The sequence below is a fragment of the Coregonus lavaretus genome (genome assembly GCF_964263955.1).
Source record: "Coregonus lavaretus genome assembly, chromosome: 33".
Taxonomy (NCBI): Eukaryota; Metazoa; Chordata; class Actinopteri; order Salmoniformes; family Salmonidae; genus Coregonus; species Coregonus lavaretus.
This window is the reverse complement of record NC_140020.1, coordinates 8,151,236-8,173,278: the sequence shown is the minus strand read 5'-3', so window position 1 is coordinate 8,173,278 and position 22,043 is coordinate 8,151,236. Positions and strand designations below refer to the sequence as shown.

The 22,043-nt window shown below is 44.1% G+C and overlaps 2 protein-coding genes across 2 annotated transcripts in view; both read right to left on the bottom strand.

Moving 5' to 3' along the window:
- Positions 1–952: 952 nt before the first annotated feature.
- LOC311108836 (Krueppel-like factor 11) lies at positions 953–5,333 on the bottom strand. Its single transcript, XM_084151600.1, has 4 exons — positions 5,181–5,333; positions 3,281–3,550; positions 2,132–3,095; positions 953–1,999 (listed from the first exon to the last, which is right to left on the bottom strand). The coding sequence occupies exons 1-4, from the start codon at positions 5,223–5,225 to the stop codon at positions 1,704–1,706; spliced, it is 1,575 nt and encodes a 524-aa protein (XP_084007726.1). The 5' UTR covers positions 5,226–5,333; the 3' UTR covers positions 953–1,703.
- Positions 5,334–12,457: 7,124 nt separating this feature from the next.
- LOC311108530 (grainyhead-like protein 1 homolog) overlaps positions 12,458–22,043 on the bottom strand; it is a gene marked incomplete at its 5' end in the record, with an annotated part of 16,526 nt that continues 6,940 nt past the window's right edge. The window contains 9 exon segments of the mRNA XM_084151177.1: positions 12,458–13,676; positions 13,872–13,936; positions 14,298–14,383; positions 18,380–18,465; positions 18,685–18,713; positions 19,589–19,713; positions 20,339–20,576; positions 21,345–21,439; positions 21,601–21,746. Coding sequence (XP_084007303.1) covers positions 13,562–13,676; positions 13,872–13,936; positions 14,298–14,383; positions 18,380–18,465; positions 18,685–18,713; positions 19,589–19,713; positions 20,339–20,576; positions 21,345–21,439; positions 21,601–21,746 — 985 coding nt within the window. The 3' untranslated portion in view covers positions 12,458–13,561.

The following is a 22,043-nucleotide window of genomic DNA, read 5'->3' as shown; positions in this document are numbered from 1 at the left end:
CTGCCTTGCTCATGTGCAGAACAGTAGATATATCGGGGGATTCGAACCAGCGATCTTCCGGTTACTGGCCCAACGCGCTTAACCGCTAGGCTACATGCAGCTAGCCTAACCTCAGCCACCTCCTGTGCAGAAGTCTGTGGACCAACCATCCTGAGTGACCAAAAGGGAACGGATGAATGCTACCTCGTCCTCTCGCAGACCCATCTGGTCAGCGTGGGTGATGTGGTATTTACAATGGTTATTTTGAAAGTTATCTAACCAACTTCTCTAATTCATTCAATATATATTTCATAATGTTACACGTTACTTGTTCTTTTGTTAATCAAACATACTCAAAGGGGGCAAATATAATTAAGCTTTTTGGTCATTATATCACTTTGCTACTAGAAAAAAATCAGTACAGGATGCAATAGCCATATAATTAGAATTCTATTGCAAAAGCTTGACAAAAAGTGCTACGTTTAGGTGTGATATTGTGGTGTGTGTCCATAAACTTACGAATTGGAAACCTGAAAAAGCTTTTCTTTATTCACACATTGTACATTATTTTATTTTCACTGAGTGGCGTTGTTGTCCTATATTTTAGTGGGAGCGCTTACGTGAATGTCGGTCAGTAAGACAAATGGGCGGGTACAGTGTTAGCCAGTTAAAATCCTCTGATCGTTCTTGAACGGTCGTTTCCAATTGGTCGCGCCCCCTTTAGCGCTGTAAAATACTGCAATTTAATTCGAGGAACGTTGTTACTGGGTGGTGTGGGGAGACGGGTATTCGAAATCAAAGGGGATCGAGTGTTCTTGGGTAACAGAATACGTAATATTATTGTCAACACTGCTGAGATCATAGAATTAGCAATTAGAATAATTTAATAGGATCACTATGGATGAGATTGAGAAATAGCAGCGTTGGGTGTTTCATCATATGTTATGGAGAAAATATAGACCAGACTACCAAGTGTATTTTATTTTGTATTTTATTATGAAAAAAACAATGGGACTCATAACAATGACCATTGCCTACATTGAAAGCTAGTAAAACTACACATTGGGACAACACTTTTCTCAGAGTGACCATATCTATAGAATTAATTCATACATTGATTACTCATATTATTAGTATAGTGAAGCTTTATAAAGTATTTAGTATTTATTAAGTAATAATGTGAGGTATTTATACTGGTTATACTGTATCTGTAATAAAACAAAAACAAAACGATCAAGCTATCAAAAACAGCACTTCTTAAAACAAATGTTTATTAAATAATATGCAAAGAAAGTAGGTAGTATCACAGTGAGGAATACTGTCCACTGACATATTTTAAAATATCAACAACATATATTGATGTATTGTCAATAAATGCAGATTGGAATACACATAACAATCATATATAGATATTCATACATATTTACAGTCACAGAGACCAATAGTAACAGATACTGTAAGCACGATGCAAAGGCTTTGGCAAAAAGAGTGCATACATTTAGCTAAACATTACATACTGTATACATATTACATAAGTAAACATAATTACATATAGAGATCAAGGATGTACAAAACAAGCACAATAAAAAAAATCCAGTGCAAGGTCAGTTTGTTTCTGTCCATGAATGTGTAGCAGCCTATTGTTTTGTTTAATTTCTCCTTGGTCTTGTGTGGTCGGTGGTGGGATATTGTCCTGAGATGACTGTACGGCCTGGGAGCCCCAGCTAATTTGGGGCACGGACCATCACACTGAGAGGAAGGTTGGAGCCACTAGACGGGCCCTTAGATACCGCCATCTTGTGGAGGTCGCGGACTTCAGCCGGCCACGAGGAGGTCCTCTTGGAGGTCATGTGTCGGCGAGCATGCTTGGTCAAGTGGTCGCTGCGCATAAAGCGCCGATCGCACACGTTACACACAAACTTCTTCTCGCCAGTGTGTGTTCGCCTGTGGCGGGAGAGCTCATCAGAGCGGGCAAACTTCTTGTCGCAGCCCTCCCAGTGGCAGCTGAATGGTTTCTCACCTGGTCGGGAGGATAGAAATGGTAACCATAAGTACATCAGTGGAAGATAACACACTTCATATTCAACATGATCATTAATCTAAATGCCATTGGGTAGAATACCCATTAGTGTCGTATAGAGTGGGTACCTACCAGTGTGAGTTCTGAGATGGGCCTTGAGGTGGGAACTTTTGAAGTAGGTCTTCTTACAGCCAGGGAAGTTGCAGACGTAGTTCCGTCTGCGGGAGAAGTCAGCTTGTGTGACATTGCTGCTCTGACCTGAGGGCATGTAAACTGGAGCTGGGGCCAGGGGCAGGAGCTTGGTGTTACCCAGGGTCATGACAGTCTGTGCGCATGACGGGGCCTGGGACACGGGAGGCTGGGGAACCACAAACATCACCGTCCCCTGAGTCACAGAGGAGCCCACCAGCTGCAGCGGCCGGGGGAAGGAGGAGGGCGACTGGGGTAGTATGGGCTTGGGCCCCCCCTGGGTTATCTGGACCGGGCCTGCCTGGACGAACGCAGAGATCATCCCTGTCCGCCCGTTGACTGGAAACACCTGGCAGAGGACCTGGGAGCTGGGAATGGGGGGTGAGGACCGGGAGGTGGCTGTGGCCTGGGATGGGGACCTTTGGGTGGGAGGAGTAGAGGGGCTTGTGCTGCTGTCAGGTGAGGATGCTCTGCCTTGGTCCTTCTCTACCTTAACACACGGACCAGTGCTGCAGCTCTGTGGTTGAGTCTGCATAGGAACGGTCTCAGCCAGAAGGACTGCAGTAGGGTTTCTGTTGGAGTTGGTGTCTGTGTGCTGCCCTACGAGGGACTGAGGTGGAATGTTGTTGCTGTGCTGTGCGAGGGCCCTGTCAGCAGTGTGCCGGATGACGCTGGTCACCATGGCTCTGCTGGGCAGCTCTGGAGCTCCATAGCTCTCGAAGATGGGGGCCGTACCAGGTCGTTGGCCCAGGAGAGGGGCATTTCTGCAGGGCAGACCTGCACAGAGTCTGGGCCGGGTTAAGACTGGTCTGGGGCCTGAGCTGGAGCTGGCCAATGAGGTGGTGGTGAGGACAGCTGTTGTGGTAGCGGTCTCAGCAAAGCTGGGGCTGTGAGGGGGGGTCATGCACTGGAAAAAAGAAAGAGAAACAGGAATTAAAGAAAAATATATTTTCTCTATAAGAAAAAAAAGCTTATTGTAGTTTTGATTGATTTAAAATGACAGTTTTGGTTCCTCAGTTGCGACCCAAAAAATGTATCTTCTTACAGTATACATTTTAACCACAGTAGCCTACATAATGAGATTCCACTTACCATTGATGAGAGTGCGATCGGGTCCTTGGGGGACTCGATCTCAGGGTGCAGGAGGAGAGAGTCGCAGGAGTCCGAGGTAGGGGTCAGGGGTCGTGGCTTGTGGTTTGCTGAACTTTGACCCCAGGAGCTCATGCTGACAAGTGCCTCAGCGGCCTCCAGGTCATGGTACTGGAAGGTGCTGCAGCAGGACTGCTCACTGTCGTGCCTGTTCCTCTCCATCATCATCACCCTGATGTCCGTTACATCAGCCTGAGGGACGGAGGGAGGCCACTGGGAAGATGCAAAGTCAATCACCATTACAGCACAATGTGTCCCAAATGGAACCCTATTCCCTATATAGTGCACTACTTTTGACCAAAGCCCTATGGGCCATTAGATCAGCCTGAGGGACGGACGGAGGGAGGCCACCTAGGAGGATACACCGTTAATCGCCACCAGGGACAGATTGGGACCAGAAATCAGCCTGGGCATTTCTAACATGGACCAGCCCATTATTTTTTTTCTCTGGCCCCCATTATTAGCCAAATAAATCATTTTATTTAGACTGGCCCAATAGGCTAAAGATGGACCAGCCCATCTGCCATTTGCCCGAACTGCCCAATGGCCAGTCCGTTTCTCATCCCCATTACAGCTCAATAGCTTCTGATGGTTGCAGACACTTCCAACACTGACATCTACAGTATCTCACTAAATATTTCTAGAGTCTACTACTGCAATGGTTCCCTCAAAGATCATATAAATATCTCATGACCAAGGTTCATTGAACCAAGGGAGATCCATCAGACTGTTTGAGTCCAAGTCATGAACCATAGAAGCCTCAAAATGGTGGAAACACCACATAGACAGTAGTCAATGAACAGGAGTTGAGTATTCTTCTAGATGTGCACATAGCTGGGTAGTGCAGTGGGCTGGCATCTGCTGAATGCTCAGTTGCACATCTAGAAGAATACTCTGTTGCTGAATGCTCAGAGCGGCTGCTAGCTGCCTCAGAGGCATGGAGAGACAGAAAAATAGAGAGGGGCCCCACTGCAGCGCTGGGCAGCAATTAGAGCAGGTGGGCGCACCCAACCCTACCAGCTCCCAGTAGCCCACATAACATTGGAGTTGGGAGGCATCACCAAAAATAGACCTGTGAGTGATGTGCTACATCAACCAAAACCCACTTTAGTCTGTGTTTAAAGTGTATACTGTGGTGCATGAGGGGGTGGGGGGCTGCATCAGGAAGTCTTGTGTTAAATTGAGAAACCCCCACCCCATTTAACTGTGCTTGAGGACTGAGGACACTCCCCAGCATTAACAGCCAGTCACTTTGTTTTGTTGACACCAATGGAAGCACCTCATAATCCAAATCCAACCTTCATCCAACATAGATTATAAAATTAGATGGAATCAATTAGTCAATCAATCAGTTGTCTATTTATGTACAATATGTTCAACCAAGCTGACTGGAACAAAATCCCCATAGCAATACGACAAAACAGTCACATTAGCCTAATAAACCCAATAAAATGCAGAAATATGTGTATATTTGCCTACTAGGGTCCACGGTAACGTAATACCATCACATAACAACGAATAATCTAATTACAAAGTAATACAATGTAACAATGCAGTGATATAGAGCAGATACAATGTAGCAATGTTGATACAGTGGCGGTTGAGCAGGGATACATTAGTTTCAATCTGACCTCAAATAAACCAGACCGCCTGTGCGAAAAAACACCACGGTCAACTTGGGCTGCTTGCTTCAATCAATGCATGCAATGCAAGTTATAATACTGTAATATATGTATGGCACTCATCGGTATTTTATCGATGAGCTTTGTTATAAATACCTGAAGATAACAACTTAATACCATTAGTTACTTAGCCAATTTAAAGTAAAAATCCATCAACTTACCCGACAAGATTGCTCTGAAATCGGGGGTGATGTAAAAGTCAGCATAGGAAAGTACGAGTAAAAATAACAATAGCGACACTAGCAATGCGAACACTCAATAAGCCCTGAGCACACAAGTATTGCCGCTGCCAATAGAGGAAACTGGCCTCAACTGAGTGAATCAAAAGCCGAGACGAAAAAAAACAGAAACAAAATTCGGAATAGACTGGCTGGTGGTAACATGTTACCAATCAAAAACAAAGGTGTAGCGGACGCCGTCCAATCAGAGCGCAGACAGCGCGAGATCAGTACGTGACCGTGGCCCGATTGGAGGAAAGAGGGTGCGTGGCTGTTGGAGGGCGTGACGGTGGAGTCAGCGGTGTCAGAGTAAACCCAGTGAACTCGGTGCTCGAGAACTAGGGGAAAGGTTGAAACCGCGAACAGGCGAAATCGTGAGATATTTGCACGCGTCTGGCTTGCTTTGCCAGGGGAGCGCGCGCAAAGCGGGCTTGCGCAAAATGGGGGACACAAAGAAATGAATAGGGAAGCTGTAGAATATAGGCTACGTGAGCTTCGAAAATAAACAATTTAGCCCCGGTTATGATAAATGTGAAACAATATTATTGCGCCTTTGTTTTATTATAGCTGAGTGTAATTACTGTGTAATAACTGGTGTAATAAATGCCTGTTACTCAGTGTAAATACATGTTAATCAGTCAGGATCCTCAAATTAATTTGAGATTTATTTTAGAGAAACAGTAATAAGATAATATAATTAGGATACATGATTATATTTTTCATTTTCCTGATCTATGGGAAAATGGGTGGGGTCAAAATATAGATGGAGCTTCATTGTTTGGAAATGCATCTATAGGCTAGTCATAATATACATGATATGTATATTTCAGCTTTGTTCATACATTCTGTCTCTTATTGTTTTCCTGTGCGCTGTGTCCTTTTCCTTTTCTCCAGTCTCTGAATTTGCACCCCACTCTCCCTCCTCCTTTTCCTCCCCCAATGGGCGAACCCAAGGAACCCAATGACTCCAATGCGTTTAGGTTGTAAACAGGCTCCCGATAAAAAAAAAAATCAGGGCGGGGCCTCTGAAGGAGGGAGCTTTGTTGTGGCTGTATATTAACCCTTAAAAGAGCCTTTGTATTTCACTCGGTGCTGTCCAGGCTTGAGCACATGCCACATCCAGACCCAAAGGGCTTTGTTCCATCTGATAGTGAAGTGAACAACAGAAAATGAGCACCACTTCTGTAACTAAGAAAATGCAGAAATAATTATTCGTAAAAACAATGTTGTAGGGATCTTGGAGGGTTGAGAGAGAATATGTGTCAGTCAGTCTGAGATGGAGGCAGCAGACAAAGCTTTTTCTCACTCCATGCCCGCTCCCTGGAGATTGTATTAAGCCCACAGAAATAAACCTTGTCTCAATCTATGTGGCAACCAAAGAGAATGAAGTTGTTGTTTATTGGACATGCATTCAGGTGTCTGACAGCTTTCTTTTGTATTAAAATGTGTAGACAATCACAGCAGAAAATATGAGACCACCCATTTCTATAAGATTCTTAGGTTCCTTCCTGATTTGTGACTTCCTTACAATGATAATGACAATCAAAGTATTAAAGCAATGAATGTGTTTCCCTGCCTTGTATGAAATTGTATTGGTATGAATTTTATGCTTTCACATCAATATGACAATTCACAAAGATGACTTTGTTCACATAAACACACATGTATTCACAGGAAAACATCTAAGATATCCATTCCAAAATAACTAGACAAGTCTTGTCGTGGGAAAACAATGTCATCTGAAAGGGTGCAGCTTGGGTTGAGATGAGTTCAATTGGGGATGGAACATATAAGATCTCCAGGCAGTCACTTTCAGTTTTATACACTGTTGTCTGGATCTTGTTTCTGCAGGGGTTGGACTATGTAGTGTTAACTCTCTCTCTCTCTCTCTCTCTCTCTCACACATACACATACACACATACAATACAATCCAGTCTCACCTTGTACACACAGTGAGTTCTCTTCATTCTGTAGATTGTGTTGTTCTAAGGCAACGCATAGCAGTGGAGGCTGCTGAGGGGAGGACAGCTCATAATAATGGCTGGAACGGAGTTAATGGAATGGCATTAAACACATGGAAACCATGTGTTTGGTGTATTTGATACCATTCCACTAATTCCACGAGCTCGTCCTCCCCAATTAAGGTGCCACAAACCTCCTGTGATGCATAGCACCTGTCGAGGCGGTGGGTGTAGAAGGCATTGTAATGTTGTGTGTGTGTAGTAGAAGACTGTTTGGCTGGGAGTTTTAGGGTGACGCCACACTGCGAGCCAAGGGTAGCCCTGGGCTGCTATGGAGACAGCTGAGAGAGAGCTGGTGGAAGGGGAGAGAGAGGGAGGTGGTGGGAGGAGAGTGAGGCTGAGGTAAACTGAATGAACTTTGATACACACACACTCACGCACACATGCTCATACACACACACACACCACGCCTCCAGACTCCAGTAGAGGGGTGGTAGTGCACATATATAACCTCTTCAGCTGACAGCCACTCCCTGCTAATATACACTGAGGGAAAACAGATCTGTCTCCCCAACTACCCTGCTGACCTAGCATTTACACTTCTGACATTTTCTAACCACAGAATGTTTAAAGCATTGCCTTGCTTTAAAACAAACTCATTTGGATCTTTTCTTTTCCTGGATCTTTTGTTGGATCAATATAGCAACTGTATAACCAACTGGTTGAATGATGCTAAAATGTCACACTTACATAAACCTGACCTAAATAGGATCACACATAAAATCTAGCGTTTTCCAAAACATCCTTTGGGGGGACCGGGGACGAAAGTCATGTAATGTCTTACGAACAAGGAAGTCATTGTTCAACACAGCCAAATGTCAACTCCAGTTTCTGAGTGATCTACATTCAAGGGTGGACTGGCCATCTGGCATTTTGTGCAAATGCCAGATGGGCTGGTCCATTTTTAGCCAAGTGGGCCTGTCTAACTTGTTTTTTTTGGTGCTAAATGATAATTATCTGGCTAATAATGGGGGCCTCAAGGAAAAAATTGGCTTTGTGGGGGCCTCAAGGAAAAGCATTGTCCGGTGTGTTAAAAATGGCAGGGCCGATTTCTGGTTCCAGTCCGCCCCTGCCTACATTTGAAATGTTTTACCTTGTATAGTCATGCTTTTACTATATACAGGTGTGTCTGTGTCATGCTAAGTGAATAGTTTTTCCTATGAATCAAATTAGAATTCCAGAACATGGATGATATATTAATCAAAATTGCACTATGACATCGACATATGGCTACATGAGATGCTAATTGGGTGGCTGTTGTCTTGGAAACGTTGGAACATGGAGAAAACCAATGCTTGCCAACGCTTGCTAGACTCTGCCTGGCGTGTGATAGGATGGCTATTATAGTGAGAAAAAAACAGAACGGAAGGAGGGATGGGATGGGATCGTAAGCTGCTGCCCAAAAGAAAGCAACAGTTATTGGTACCACACTGGCTCATTTGACCCAGGCTGAAGAGACTCGGCTTATTCACCAAATTTCCAGGCAAGGGTGTATATAATTTATACTGAACAAAAATATAAACGCAACATGTAAAGTATTGGTCCCATGTTTCATGAGCTGAAATGAAAGATCCCAGAAATGTTCCATATGCACAAAAAGCTTATTTCTCTATATTGTGCACAAATTTGTTTACATCACTGTGAGCATTTATCCTTTGCCAATATAATCCAGCCACCTGACAGGTGTGGCATATAAAGAAGCTGATTAAACAGCATGATCATTACACAGGTGCACCTTGTGCTGGGGACAATAAAAGGTCACTCTAAAATGTTTTGTCACACAACACAATGCCACAGGCGTCTCAAGTCTTGAGAGAGCGTGCAATTGGCATGCTGACTGAAGGAATGTCCACCAGAGCTGTTGCCAGATAATTAAATGTTAACTTCTCTACCATAAGCCACCTCCAACGTTGTTTTAGAGAATTTGGCAGTACATCCAACCGGCCTCATAACCGCAGACAATGTGGATGGCATCATATTCGCGAGCGGTTTGCTAATGTCAACCTTGTGAACAGAGTGGTGGTGGGGTTATGGTATGGGCAGGCATAAGCTACGGACAACGAACACAATTGCATTTTATCGATGGAAATTTCAATGCACAGATACCGTGACGAGATCCTGAGGACCATTGTCATGCCATTCATCCGCCGCCATCACCTCATGTTTCAGCATGATAATGCATGGCCCCATGTCGCATGGATCTGTATACAATTCCTGGAAGATAAAAATGTCCCAGTTCTTCCAGGACCTGCATACTCACCAGACATGTCACTCATTGAGCATGTTTGGGATGCTCTGGATTGACTTGTATGACAGGGTGTTCCAGTTCCCGCCAATATACAGCAACTTCGTACAGCCATTGAAGAGGAGTGGGACAACATTCCACAGGCCACAGTCAACAGCCTGATCAACTCTATGCGAAGGAGATGTGTCGCTCTGCATGAGGCAAATGGTGGTCACACCAGATACTGACTGGTATTCAGATCCATGCCCCTACCTTTGTTTTAAGGTATCTGTGACCAACAGATGCATATCTGTATTCCCAGTCATGTGAAATCCATAGATTAGGGCCTAATTTATTTCAATTTACTGATTTCCTTATATGAACTGTAACTCAGTAAAATCTTTGAAATTGTTGCGTTTATATTTTTGTTCAGAATGTACAGTACCAGTCAAAAGTTTGGACACACCTATTCATTCAAGAGTTTTTCTTTCTTTTTACTATTTTGTACATTGTAGAATAATAGTGAAGACATCAAAACTATGAAATAACACATATGGAATCATGTAGTAACCAAAAAAGTGTTAAACAAATGAAAATATATTTTGTATTTGAGATTCTTAAAATAGCCACCCTTTGCCTTGATGACAGCTTTGCACACTCTTAGCATTCTCTCAACCAGCTTCACCTCGAATGCATTTCAATTAACAGGTGTGCCTTCTTAAAAGTTAATTTGTGGAATTTCTTTCCTTCTTAATGAGTTTGAGCCAATCCGTTGTGTTGTGATCTCCGCATGTGTAGTTCCCACCGTAAAGCATGGAGGAGGAGGTGTTATGGTGTGGGGGTGCGTTGCTGGTGACACTGTCTGTGATTTATTTAGAATTCAAGGCACACTTAACCAGCATGGCTAACACAGCATTCTGCAGAGATACGCCATCCCATCTGGTTTGCGCTTAGTGGGACTATCATTTCTTTTTCAACAGGACAATGACCCAACACACCTCCAGGCTGTGTAAGGGCTATTTGACCAAGAAGGAGAGTGATGGAGTGCTGCATCAGATGACCTGGCCTCCACAATCCCCCGACCTCAACCCAATTGAGATGGTTTGGGATGAGTTGGACCGCAGAGTGATGGAAAAGCAGCCAACAAGTGCTCAGCACCTTCAAGACTGTTGGAAAAGCATTCCAGGTGAAGCTGGTTGAGAGAATGCCAAGAGTGTGCAAAGCTGTCATCAAGGCAAGAATCTAAAATCTGAAAATATATTTTGATTCGTTTAACACTTTTTTGGTTAATACATGATTCCATATGTGTTATTTCATAGTTGTGATGTCTTCACTATTATTCTACAAAATAGTAAAAAGAAAGAAAAACCCTTGAATAAGTAGGTGTGTCCAAACCTTTGACTGGTACTGTATATGTATGTGTGTGTGTGTGTGTGTGTGTGTGTGTGTGTGTGTACAGCATATATCCCTATATATTCCCTATGGTCCCTGGTCAAAAGTAGTGCACTATATAGGGAATAGTGTTCCATCCAGGACAGAGCCTATCTTTTCCATGTGTGGGACGCAGCCTACTGATCCTCAAATGATTAAGAGACTCCAGAAAATAAACTTTTAAGGTTGTTAGTTAGGTTGATAAATTGGTTAGCAGTGAGCACATGGGCCATGCAGCGTGGGTGGGTGTGAGACGAGAGAGGATGCTGGGAGCTCTGGGCAACAGATGTGATGTCCCACAGGGACACTGAACAAACAGTGGTGGGCTCACTGACCAAGGCGGAACTCTCTCTCTCTCACACATACACACAGGGAATGGAGCGCCACTTCAGTGCACCTTACTAACAGAGCGTAGTCTGTTGAGGTGGATGGGATTCTGGAATGTTGGGAGGGCTTGACTCAAAACACTGAGATGTAACATGCTTGCTGTATTGCGTACTCTCCACAGTCCCTCTCCCCCTAAACTCCCTTAGTGGAAGTGTATGTGAAAGAAGAAGATGCTTCCAGTATCATCTCTGTGGACTCCTGAGGTGAAATATCTCTGATTAAAAATGTAACCACGCTAAATTATTACTCAACACTCCGAGAATGTATCTCACACCCTCACATTTCCGCCTTGTCTGAGCACTGCAGGCAGGCAGCATTCTGACTGCCAGTTACACCATGCAGCTAACAATCGACACCGTCAGGAGAGTTGGGCCCGAGCTGAGACCTACATGGTCTTGCTAAAATCTCACCAGGGTGAATGTGGCCCACACCCCTGGGGTGGGGTGAAGAGAGGGCAGAGACTGGCTCAGACTGTACAAGGACAAGGGATACGTCCCAAATTGAACAATCTTCCCTATGGGCCCTGGTATAAAGTAGTGCACTAAATAGGGAATAGGGTACCATTTGAGACTGCACACGGACAAATATTTAGTATTTTATTAAGATCCAATAAAGGCTGCCTCACTCAGCTCTACCGCACCACTCGCAGCACATAGCCTAGGCCTACAGTACATTCTGGTTGTCAGACTCGTCATATGGCTGGTTTAACACAGCCAGAACAACTGTGATATAATACAACAGATATTTTTGTGGCACAATAGTTTGTAAGCGCAAAAGTGATTACACAACCATTTCACCGTCTCCACAGCACTTTCTACATTATTTCTCTCTTCGTTGTATCACAACCAAAACTTGTACATCAGTTGTACAACTTGAGTGTGTACGGGCCTAAGTGTCTTTAAAAGTAGTCGCATGGGATAGCCTGACTGCATGATGTTCAGGACTAAAAGAGCTGTGAGAAAGATAGTTCTCAGACTTATTTTATTTTACTTTCTCAATCTAGAGGGCTCTAAAACACACTCTCTGATGTGGTTCTGTTCCCTATGTAGTGTATTACTAATCACCTAATCTGCACATCCTCTGCTTCATGCCTCGTTGATGTAGCTCGGTTCTCCTACAAACACACAATTTCCAAAGAAAGGCTTAGTCTGAAGAATGACTTCAACAAATTTAATAACCACTATGGGTAAGCATCTGCTGACAGGACTGACTCCAAATTAACACACACTTCCTGACCCCCAACCCTCATTTCCTGTTGCAAAAAAAGACTCACATTCTGTCATCACAAAAAATGGTGTTGCCATCTATAAATCTAGATTCAGACACACACAACATACTTGGCACAACATTTAAAAAATGCAAATATAAATACATAGCTATATTATTGAATTACTATATAACTTTTTTCATGATGTAAACTTACAAAAAATGTAATCATCACGTCAAGAGTTCTGAAAAATAAATATAAAAGTAAGTACTGGCAGAAATAGCCAGTCACCGCATCATGTTTTACATATCTTCCAAATATACTTTAAAATAATACATCATACTTTCATACGTTCACTGGCATTCTGAAGTCAACTCTGCTGTCTTGCCTGTATATATCCACCAAAAAGTAGTTGATCAAAAACTACACATTAGAAAAACCGTCTAAAAAGTAGGAAAATATAATTGGCCGTTACACAATATTGTTTCCAAATGGTCCTCATCATAGTTTCATCTTGTACCATAGCTACAGTGATTGCCAAAAAGCCCCAGCAGTACGGTGTGACTCCACTCCGCTGCTTGTGAATCAATCAATCAGTCACATTTTGCGTGAAAATACTTAAATGTATTTTTCTTGCCAGCGAGCAAGGTAGCCATGTTGCGCAACCAACCACACCAGAAATGGCCTCATAGGCACTGGCGCAGCAGAAATGCAGAACTCATGAAAATATCTTGTTTTCCTTGTAGAAGTATGTTACAGTTGTGTAAACACGTGACTAATCCTACTGTTGTGGGCCCCTCCTCGGCTGCCGGGGGTCAACATGTGTGTCACCTCCAAGGGTCTCAACCTGGAGGCCAATAACAACAGACTCCACTCCTCCTGACCAGGGTCGTGTTCATACTATTCACTAAGTAGAAAAAGGACTGAAAAACAGAATAAAAAAACACTAAAACCAGAGATCTAATAACTTGGGACTGCTCCAATAAGAAAAGCTCATTTTTGTTTTCCGTTGCAAAATGTTGTTTGTCCTGACGAATACTTCCCTTGTCCGGGCTCAGATCTCAGTCAGCGTCAGCAGCATCTTCCCCCCCACCTCTTCCATGTTGATCTGGAAGGCATCCTCATTGGAGTAATGCTTGATGATGTTGTCGTCCATATGGACTAGGATCCTACAGGACAGGAGAGGTGATTTCCTTATCTTCAGAGTGTTGTTTACTCTATAAACATGTTACAGATTATTTACTTTGGATTACGTCCCAAATTGCACCCTTTCCCATTGTGCACTACATAGGAAATAGGGTGCAATTTGAGATGCACACTTTATTCCCAGTGACCTAGATCAAAAGCAGTGACACCAGTCTTACCCTTTTTTGCACCTCTTGTAGACTTTCCCCATTTTCTCAAGCGGCAGCTCGTATTTATCAGTTACCTAGAGATGTGATGGAAAAACATGGGAAACCCCCTATGTGAACTGGGTGCAAACAGGCATTAGACAATACAATACATTCCATTGAACGTCACTGTGGATGCCTGTGTGCATTCTCTGACAAGAGACTACTTCCTGATAGACACAAACAGGAAACAAATCCCTCTTCCTGTGACAACCTATTCCCTTTATAGTGCACTACTTTTGACCAGGGCCTAGGGTGCACTTTACACAAACAGCTACATATATCTGCTTAGCTATTATTGAACTTTGCCTGTTAAAAAATGATATCCTGAGTAATGTACACACTTAAGCGTCAAAAAAATATGTTTTGAGCAAAATAGAACACAACAAACGTACTCACAGCCTCCAGTAGTCCTGCCAGAGTGGGCGTCCTCAGCATCAGAGCATCAAACACCTCCTCTGTCTCCTTACGGACATAAAGCAGCACTAGAGGAATGAAACAAACCATCAGATACCGCACAAAAAGATGCCACACCAACCCCCACAGTGTAGAGGACCGTTAGTCAGATACCACACCAACCCCCACAGTGTAGAGGACCGTTAGTCAGATACCACACCAACCCCCACAGTGTAGAGGACTGTTAGTCAGATACCACACCAACCCCCACAGTGTAGAGGACCGTTAGTCAGATACCACACCAACCCCCACAGTGTAGAGGACCGTTAGTCAGATACCACACCAACCCCCACAGTGTAGAGGACCGTTAGTCAGATACCACACCAACCCCCACAGTGTAGAGGACTGTTAGTCAGATACCACACCAACCCCCACAGTGTAGAGGACCGTTAGTCAGATACCACACCAACCCCCACAGTGTAGAGGACCGTTAGTCAGATACCACACCAACCCCCACAGTGTAGAGGACCGTTAGTCAGATACCACACCAACCCCTACAGTGTAGAGGACCGTTAGTCAGATACCACACCAACCCCCACAGTGTAGAGGACCGTTAGTCAGATACCACACCAACCCCCACAGTGTAGAGGACTGTTAGTCAGATACCACACCAACCCCCACAGTGTAGAGGACCGTTAGTCAGATACCACACCAACCCCTACAGTGTAGAGGCCGTTATTCAGATATCACACCAACCCCTACAGTGTAGAGGACCGTTAGTCAGATATCACACCAACCCCTACAGTGTAGAGGACCGTTATTCAGATATCACACCAACCCCTACAGTGTAGAGGACCGTTAGTCAGATACCACACCAACCCCCACAGTGTAGAGGACCGTTAGTCAGATACCACACCAACCCCCACAGTGTAGAGGACCGTTAGTCAGATACCACACCAACCCCCACAGTGTAGAGGACTGTTAGTCAGATACCACACCAACCCCCACAGTGTAGAGGACCGTTAGTCAGATACCACACCAACCCCCACAGTGTAGAGGACCGTTAGTCAGATACCACACCAACCCCTACAGTGTAGAGGACCGTTAGTCAGATACCACACCAACCCCCACAGTGTAGAGGACCGTTAGTCAGATACCACACCAACCCCCACAGTGTAGAGGACTGTTAGTCAGATACCACACCAACCCCCACAGTGTAGAGGACCGTTAGTCAGATATCACACCAACCCCTACAGTGTAGAGGACCGTTAGTCAGATATCACACCAACCCCTACAGTGTAGAGGACCGTTAGTCAGATATCACACCAACCCCTACAGTGTAGAGGACCGTTAGTCAGATACCACACCAACCCCTACAGTGTAGAGGAGAGTTAAGGCGTCCGCATGCATATCAAGAAGCTGATTAAACGGCATGATCATTACACAGGTGCACCCTTTGCTGGGGACAATAAAAGGACACTCTAAAATGTGCAGTTTTGTCACACAACACAATGCCACAAATGTCTTAAGTTCAGGGAGCGTGCAAATGGCATGCTGAGTGCAGGAATGTCCACCAGAGCTGTTGCCAGAGAATTTAGCCGCCTCCAACGTCACTTTAGAAAATTTGGCAGTACGTCCATCCGGCCTCAAAACCGCAGACCACGTGTAACCACGCCAGCCCAGGACCTCCACTCCAGCTTCTTCACCTGCGGGATCGTCTGGGACCAGCCACCCGGACAGCTGATGAAACTGTGGGTTTGCACAACCAAATAATTTCTGCACAAACTGTCAGGGAAGCTCATCTGCGTGCTCGTCGTCCTCACCAGGGTCTTGACCTGACTGCAGTTGGGTGTCGTAACCGACTTCAGTGGGCAAATGCTCACCTTCGATGGCCACTGGCACGCTGGAGAAGTGTGGATGGAAGACAGCGTGTATGGCGTTGTGTGGGCGAGTGGTTTGCTGATGCCAACTTTGTGAACAGAGTGCCCCATGGTGGCAGTGGGGACATGGTATGGGCAGGCATAAGCTACGGACAACGAACACAATTGCATTTTATTGATGGCAATTTGAATGCACAGAGATACCGTGACGAGATCTTGAGGCCCATTGTCGTGCCATTCATCCGCCACCATCACTTCATGTTTCAGCATGATAATGCAGGACCCCATATCGCAAGGATCTGTAAGCAATTCCTGGAAGCTGAAAATGTCCCAGTTCTTCCATGGCCTGCATACTCACCAGACATGTCACGTGTACAACAGCGTGTTCCAGTTCCCGCCAATATCCAGTAACTTCGCACAGCCATTGAAGAGGAGTGGAGCAACATTCCACAGGCCACAATCAACAGCCTGATCAACTCTATGCGAAGGAGATGTGTCGCGCTACATGAGGCAAATGGTGGTCACACCAGATACTGACTGGTTTTCTGATCCAAACCCCTATTTTTTTTTAAAGGTATCTGTGACCAACAGATGCATATCTGTATTCCCAGTCGTGTGAAATCCATATATTAGGGCCTAATTTATTTATTTCAATTGACTGATGTACTTATATGAACTGTAAATCAGTTAAATCTTTGAAATTGTTGCATGTTGCATTTTATATTTTTGTTCAGTGTAGTTAAATGTAAAATTGCGCGACTAAGCTCTCCTCGGCAAAAACGTAAAAATGTATGACAGATTTCTTGAGTTACCTTACATTAATTCAGACTATTTTGAGGAAGTGTATACTGACTATGGCATCTCAAAATGGACAAACTGTACTATTGCTGCTTTTCTCTCGTTTTTCAAGTGAAGGTCTTTTAAGGGTATATGTGAGGACACTCGTTCGGTTCACCTAGCCGAGTTCGACTAGGTGCCTACCAAAGCATGCGGAAGCCTTTAGTCAGATCCTACCACACCAACCCAGTCAGATCCTACCACACCAACCCAGTCAGATCCTACCACACCAACCCAGTCAGATCCTACCACACCAACCCAGTCAGATCCTACCACACCAACCCAGTCAGATCCTACCACACCAACCCAGTCAGATCCTACCACACCAACCCAGTCAGATCCTACCACACCAACCCAGTCAGATCCTACCACACCAACCCAGTCAGATCCTACCACACCAACCCCCACAGTGTGAGGGAGAGGTGCCATAGACTGTGGTACAGGAGAAGCAAAAAGAGGGAGGAATCCAAACAAAGGTGTTTTTTTAGACATAGTGTGAGACAGTTTCACACATTGACCTACTGTGTGGGTTTCTCTCTCAGTCAAGTCACTGAGTTGAGATCTACTACAGTATTGCCCTAATATCCTGCCAGGTGACGTTTTCATGGTTATAGTGTGTACTCATGCTGAAAAACCTGCCACCCTCATCCCATATCATGAAGATAGTGAAACTCAGTTAAGATGGACTTTGTTCAAAATGGCGCCCTATTCCCTATATAGTGCACTACTTTTGACCAGAGCCCTGGACAGGAGGCCATTTCGGACACAACCCTGGACCCCTGTTAAAGGGCAATTCCACCACTTTTCAACCTCATAAACTGAGAAAAGGCTGGGCCAGTGACTGACTGTCCTTGCTCTTGACTCTTTTCACGCTGGCGTCTTGGGAATTGGCCGTGAGCCTGGTCAGAAATAGACTAGTCTGAGACAGACCACGCCAAACGGCAAACAACCCTTAATCATTCTTACAACAGCCACCACAAACACATGAATGGGAAAACCAATCCCGTTTGGACTACATGTCAATGATCACGTTCCACTTGGAAAATCGATTGAGTGTGTGTGTGTGTGTTGTGCTTTCTGCATCTAAGGAGAGGGGGGGCAGGGCTTTGGAAGCCACGTGGCCTATGTTTACATGCATTCAGTCAGATTAACTGCGTGGGAGCAGCCTGAGCAACAGTAGCCAGAGCAACGACCACAACTACAGTGCAGCCAGCCAGAGAGCATTTATCTCTCTCTCTCTCTCTATTTAATTCTCTCTCTATCTCTCTTGCTCTATAATTCTCTTAATCTCTGGTTTATGCCTTCTCTTTACTGTATTTATTTCCCTTGAATACACACTGTCGGCATACGTATCTCAATATAATGTACCTTTCTCTGGCCCGTCCCCCCTGGCTCTCTTATGAGGAGCCAACTCAAAGTCCTCATCATAGTAGAGTAGCCTCTTCTGCCCCAAGCTACAACCAGATAAACACAACACATATTACTATTTACATTTTAGTCATTTAAAATAAAACTTTTTACTATCATGAGTATAGAATTCTATGAAAAATGCACAGTAAGTGAATCACTTACTATGGGTATCAATTTATTTTTATTTTTTTTACATTTATAGGCACTTATAGCATATGTCACTAAATATTACACTAAGTATATAATATAAAAATTGTACTCACCTATCCTCACCGTCATCTGATAGGCATGCCTGATAAAGGATGAACAGAAAAATGTAATACCGATCAGTTGAGAGACCGATCCAAAGAAAGACTGTCTTTGTTCATGGTTAGTTTTCTAACTGTTTACATGGACAAACACCCTTAGGGAGGAAACCTGAGCTACTACAGGACAATACCAACATGTGATGTCACGTCTCCGGAATGTTCTTTACCTGGGCTATTTGTTCAGGTGCTATTGTCCCAAGCTAACTACAGTACACTGGAACTCTCCAGTCAGTGTAGCACTAACATCCCTATAGCACCTCACTTAGTGGTGATATTTCTTTGTGTTCATGTCTCAACGTTCGTCTGAAATGTCCCAAAAATATGAAATGTTCCCTTATGTATTTAAATGTACCTCACACACGTTTAAAATCTAACAGATTAATAGTGAAATGTTTATTTATGAGTCCTTTTCCAACAATGCAGAGTTAAAGATAAAAAAAAAAACAGAATAACGAATAACAGTGAGTAAAAATAACATAACATTTCAACTAAGTACTGTATGAAAATGAATCAGCAGTATTATGATGGGTTCCCATGCATGCAACCAGGTGTCTATTTGTTATAACTAATTTGTGTTACAAATTATCCTGGAAAATGTAGTTCGGTCCTAGCAATGGCTAAAAACAATGGGTCCCTAGAGACTGTCAGTTTGGCGATATGCTGCAGTGCAACATGGTTGCAATCCAGTTTCTTTCCCAAAGTTCCCAAGTTTTTCCAGAAATCCCGGTTGGAGGATTCCTTCCCTGCTTATTCCCTCTTGATTCCAGGAATCCTCCAGTTGGTATTTAAAAGAAAACTGGGTACTTTGGGAAAGTTACTAGAGTTTTGCAACCCTAAACATGGGTAATGTTGGACTTACATGGTGGTGCTGGGTGCTGGGGAAGTGGACCTCTGGGATGAAGAGAACCGGCTGGGAGTCCATGTCACTCATGGCTTTGAACGATGTTATGGCCACATGCTTCAGCTGTAGAGGGTCTTCCACATCTGTGGCAGGACAGCAGGGGGAGGTAGAGGGTCGTCACTAGCTTCTATAGCCAAGTCATAAACCCACCCATTTCTACAATTTATCTTCTTAAAATTAGATTTTAAACCTAACCCTAACCACACTGCCAACCTTATGCCTAACCTTAAATTACATTAGTTTCTGTAGCCAATTTTGACTTTGTGGCTGTGGAATCTGACTTTGTGGCTGTGGAAGCTAGTGGAAACCGAGGTAGAGGGGTTAACATAGGAGGCGGATGCAACAGTAGTATCACTCACCAGAATCAGGGTGCTCCGCTCTGCACGCTCCACCATCAGTTGTGAGAAGAGACTAATGGGACTGTTGTTGCACAGAACAAGTGAATGTGTTTTTCTTTTCTGCAAGGTGTTTTTCTTTTATTGAGGCAGGTCTACTATTGTACATCCACTCTACAGACTGACTGGTTCCTCTGAAGGTTTTTTCTTTCTACCTATGGAGTTTTGCCTTTATACTGTTGCCCTGGCTTACTTTTTGGGGGTTAGTTGTGGAGAGGGTTTTGTGAAGCACACTGGCACACTGATATTATTTTTTTGTGGGGGGGGGTGATTGATGAACTGATTGATTGGTTGTATCAGGTGATGTACTTACATGCTGCGGTTGTCTCCTGTCTCTTTCCCTTCCTGTGAGGATGCTTCCTTTCCTCATCTCGGATCTTCCTCTCGGCACCTTTGTCACAGAACACCTTAATCTGGCAGTAGGCTCTGTGTACTAGCTTGTGACCATGGCTCCCAAAGCTGTAGGTGTCAATCTGGAGGTTGAGAGGAAGGCCCCTCACTCCCTTCTGAGGGGAGAAGTCTGTACTTAGACAGTTCACCGACACAAACACCTGAGGGGGCAGAGATAAAGGCTATGGCACGAGGCTCACATGCAACACATGAAAAACATTGTATAAAAGCACCAATAATGCCATAAAAACAGAAAATGTTGAATTAATTAAATAAACAGTTCTGATGCACATTTATGGGTTTATGGTGTGTTCAAGACAACTCGGAACTCGGAAATCTCCAAACTCCAGTGCGTTCAAGACAAATGTGAACTCGGGGGTCATCCAAGTCGGAATCCAAATCAGAATTACAAGTTGGAAACTTGGACATCATCCTAGAGCTCCAACCTGAAGATCACTGTTGTCACCGATTTTTGCCAGTCTGAGGTCGTTTTTTTCCTAGTTCCCAGTTGTCTTGAATGCACTATATTTCCATTGAAGAAGCAATATGACATTTCTTTCATGCAGGTAGAAAAAAATCAAGGTACAAAATTGTAGTCTCTACATACAAAGTGTAGTCTTGGGTTGTTTCAGACAAAGTATTGTTGTGTACGTCTCCCCCAGCTGGTGATTGTTTGTAACTACATTTGTTTTGTCTGACAAAACATTGACAGAAATTTGCCTCAAATCTGGTAGGGTAAAGTTGCCCCTAGATGCTGCATTAGATGCTGATCTTGGGTCAGTTCAGCACTTCCCCCACTATTGGTTAAGGTTGGGGGAGGGGAAGCTGATCCTAGATCTGTACCTAGGGGAAACTTCACCCCGGGGCCCAAAATCTTCACTCAAAGATTTCTGCTGCCACTATAAAGACATGATATTGTCCTTTCTTACCCGTGGCTCGTCCTTAGTGTCCCATGTGAAAGAGATGCCATTGTAGGCGATCTCCTCAATATTGGCGATCGTATTGAATCTCTCTTTGTAGTCAGCTGGGTTGAACAAACAGGGAAGACACAACAGTACTGTTTACACACTAACAATGAATGTTTACGTACTGATTCTGAGAACATAAGTGTGTGTGTGTGAGAGAGTGTGTGCGTATGTGTGCAGTGTGTGTGTGTGTGCAGTGTGTGTGTGTGTAACCCCTCACCAATATCAATGCAACGCTGCTTGGCTGTGTGCTGTCTGCTGTGCCAGTACTTCCAGTTTTTGAGCTGGTCCTCTGTGAGCTTCTCCTCTCCAAACACCAGCATCACCACACTCTGAAATATACAGTCAGTTCTACATTCTACAGTTCTACATTCTACACACACCACCGACACCTAAAACACAAAAACAACATTTACAGCGAAATACTTATACTCTATTCCCAAAACTGTTCCCAGGGGACAAGAAAGAGGGGTTGACCCAGAAACACTTGGTAGTCCAGTCAGAGATGACTGAGAGCAGCCTCGACTGGTGAAACCTGGACAAACATGCCGCCGAACAGAGTGAGAGGGAGGACATTCGTAAATTGGCTTAAGTCAAGTAAGGCCTTCCCAAAACATATTTGGCAAACCTAGAGAGACAGTAGATAGAATAGAGATAGATAAG

What these genes read in the sequence shown, in the direction of transcription:
- LOC311108836 (XM_084151600.1), bottom strand. Translation starts at nt 5,225, where the DNA reads ATGCTGACTTTTACATCACCCCCGATTTCAGAGCAATCTTGTCGG. An exon ending in CGATCGCACTCTCATCAATG is followed by an intron (nt 3,096 to 3,280) that starts GTAAGTGGAATC and finishes TCTTTTTTCCAG; the next exon opens with TGCATGACCCCCCCTCACAG. An exon ending in CCATCTCAGAACTCACACTG is followed by an intron (nt 2,000 to 2,131) that starts GTAGGTACCCAC and finishes CCTCCCGACCAG; the next exon opens with GTGAGAAACCATTCAGCTGC.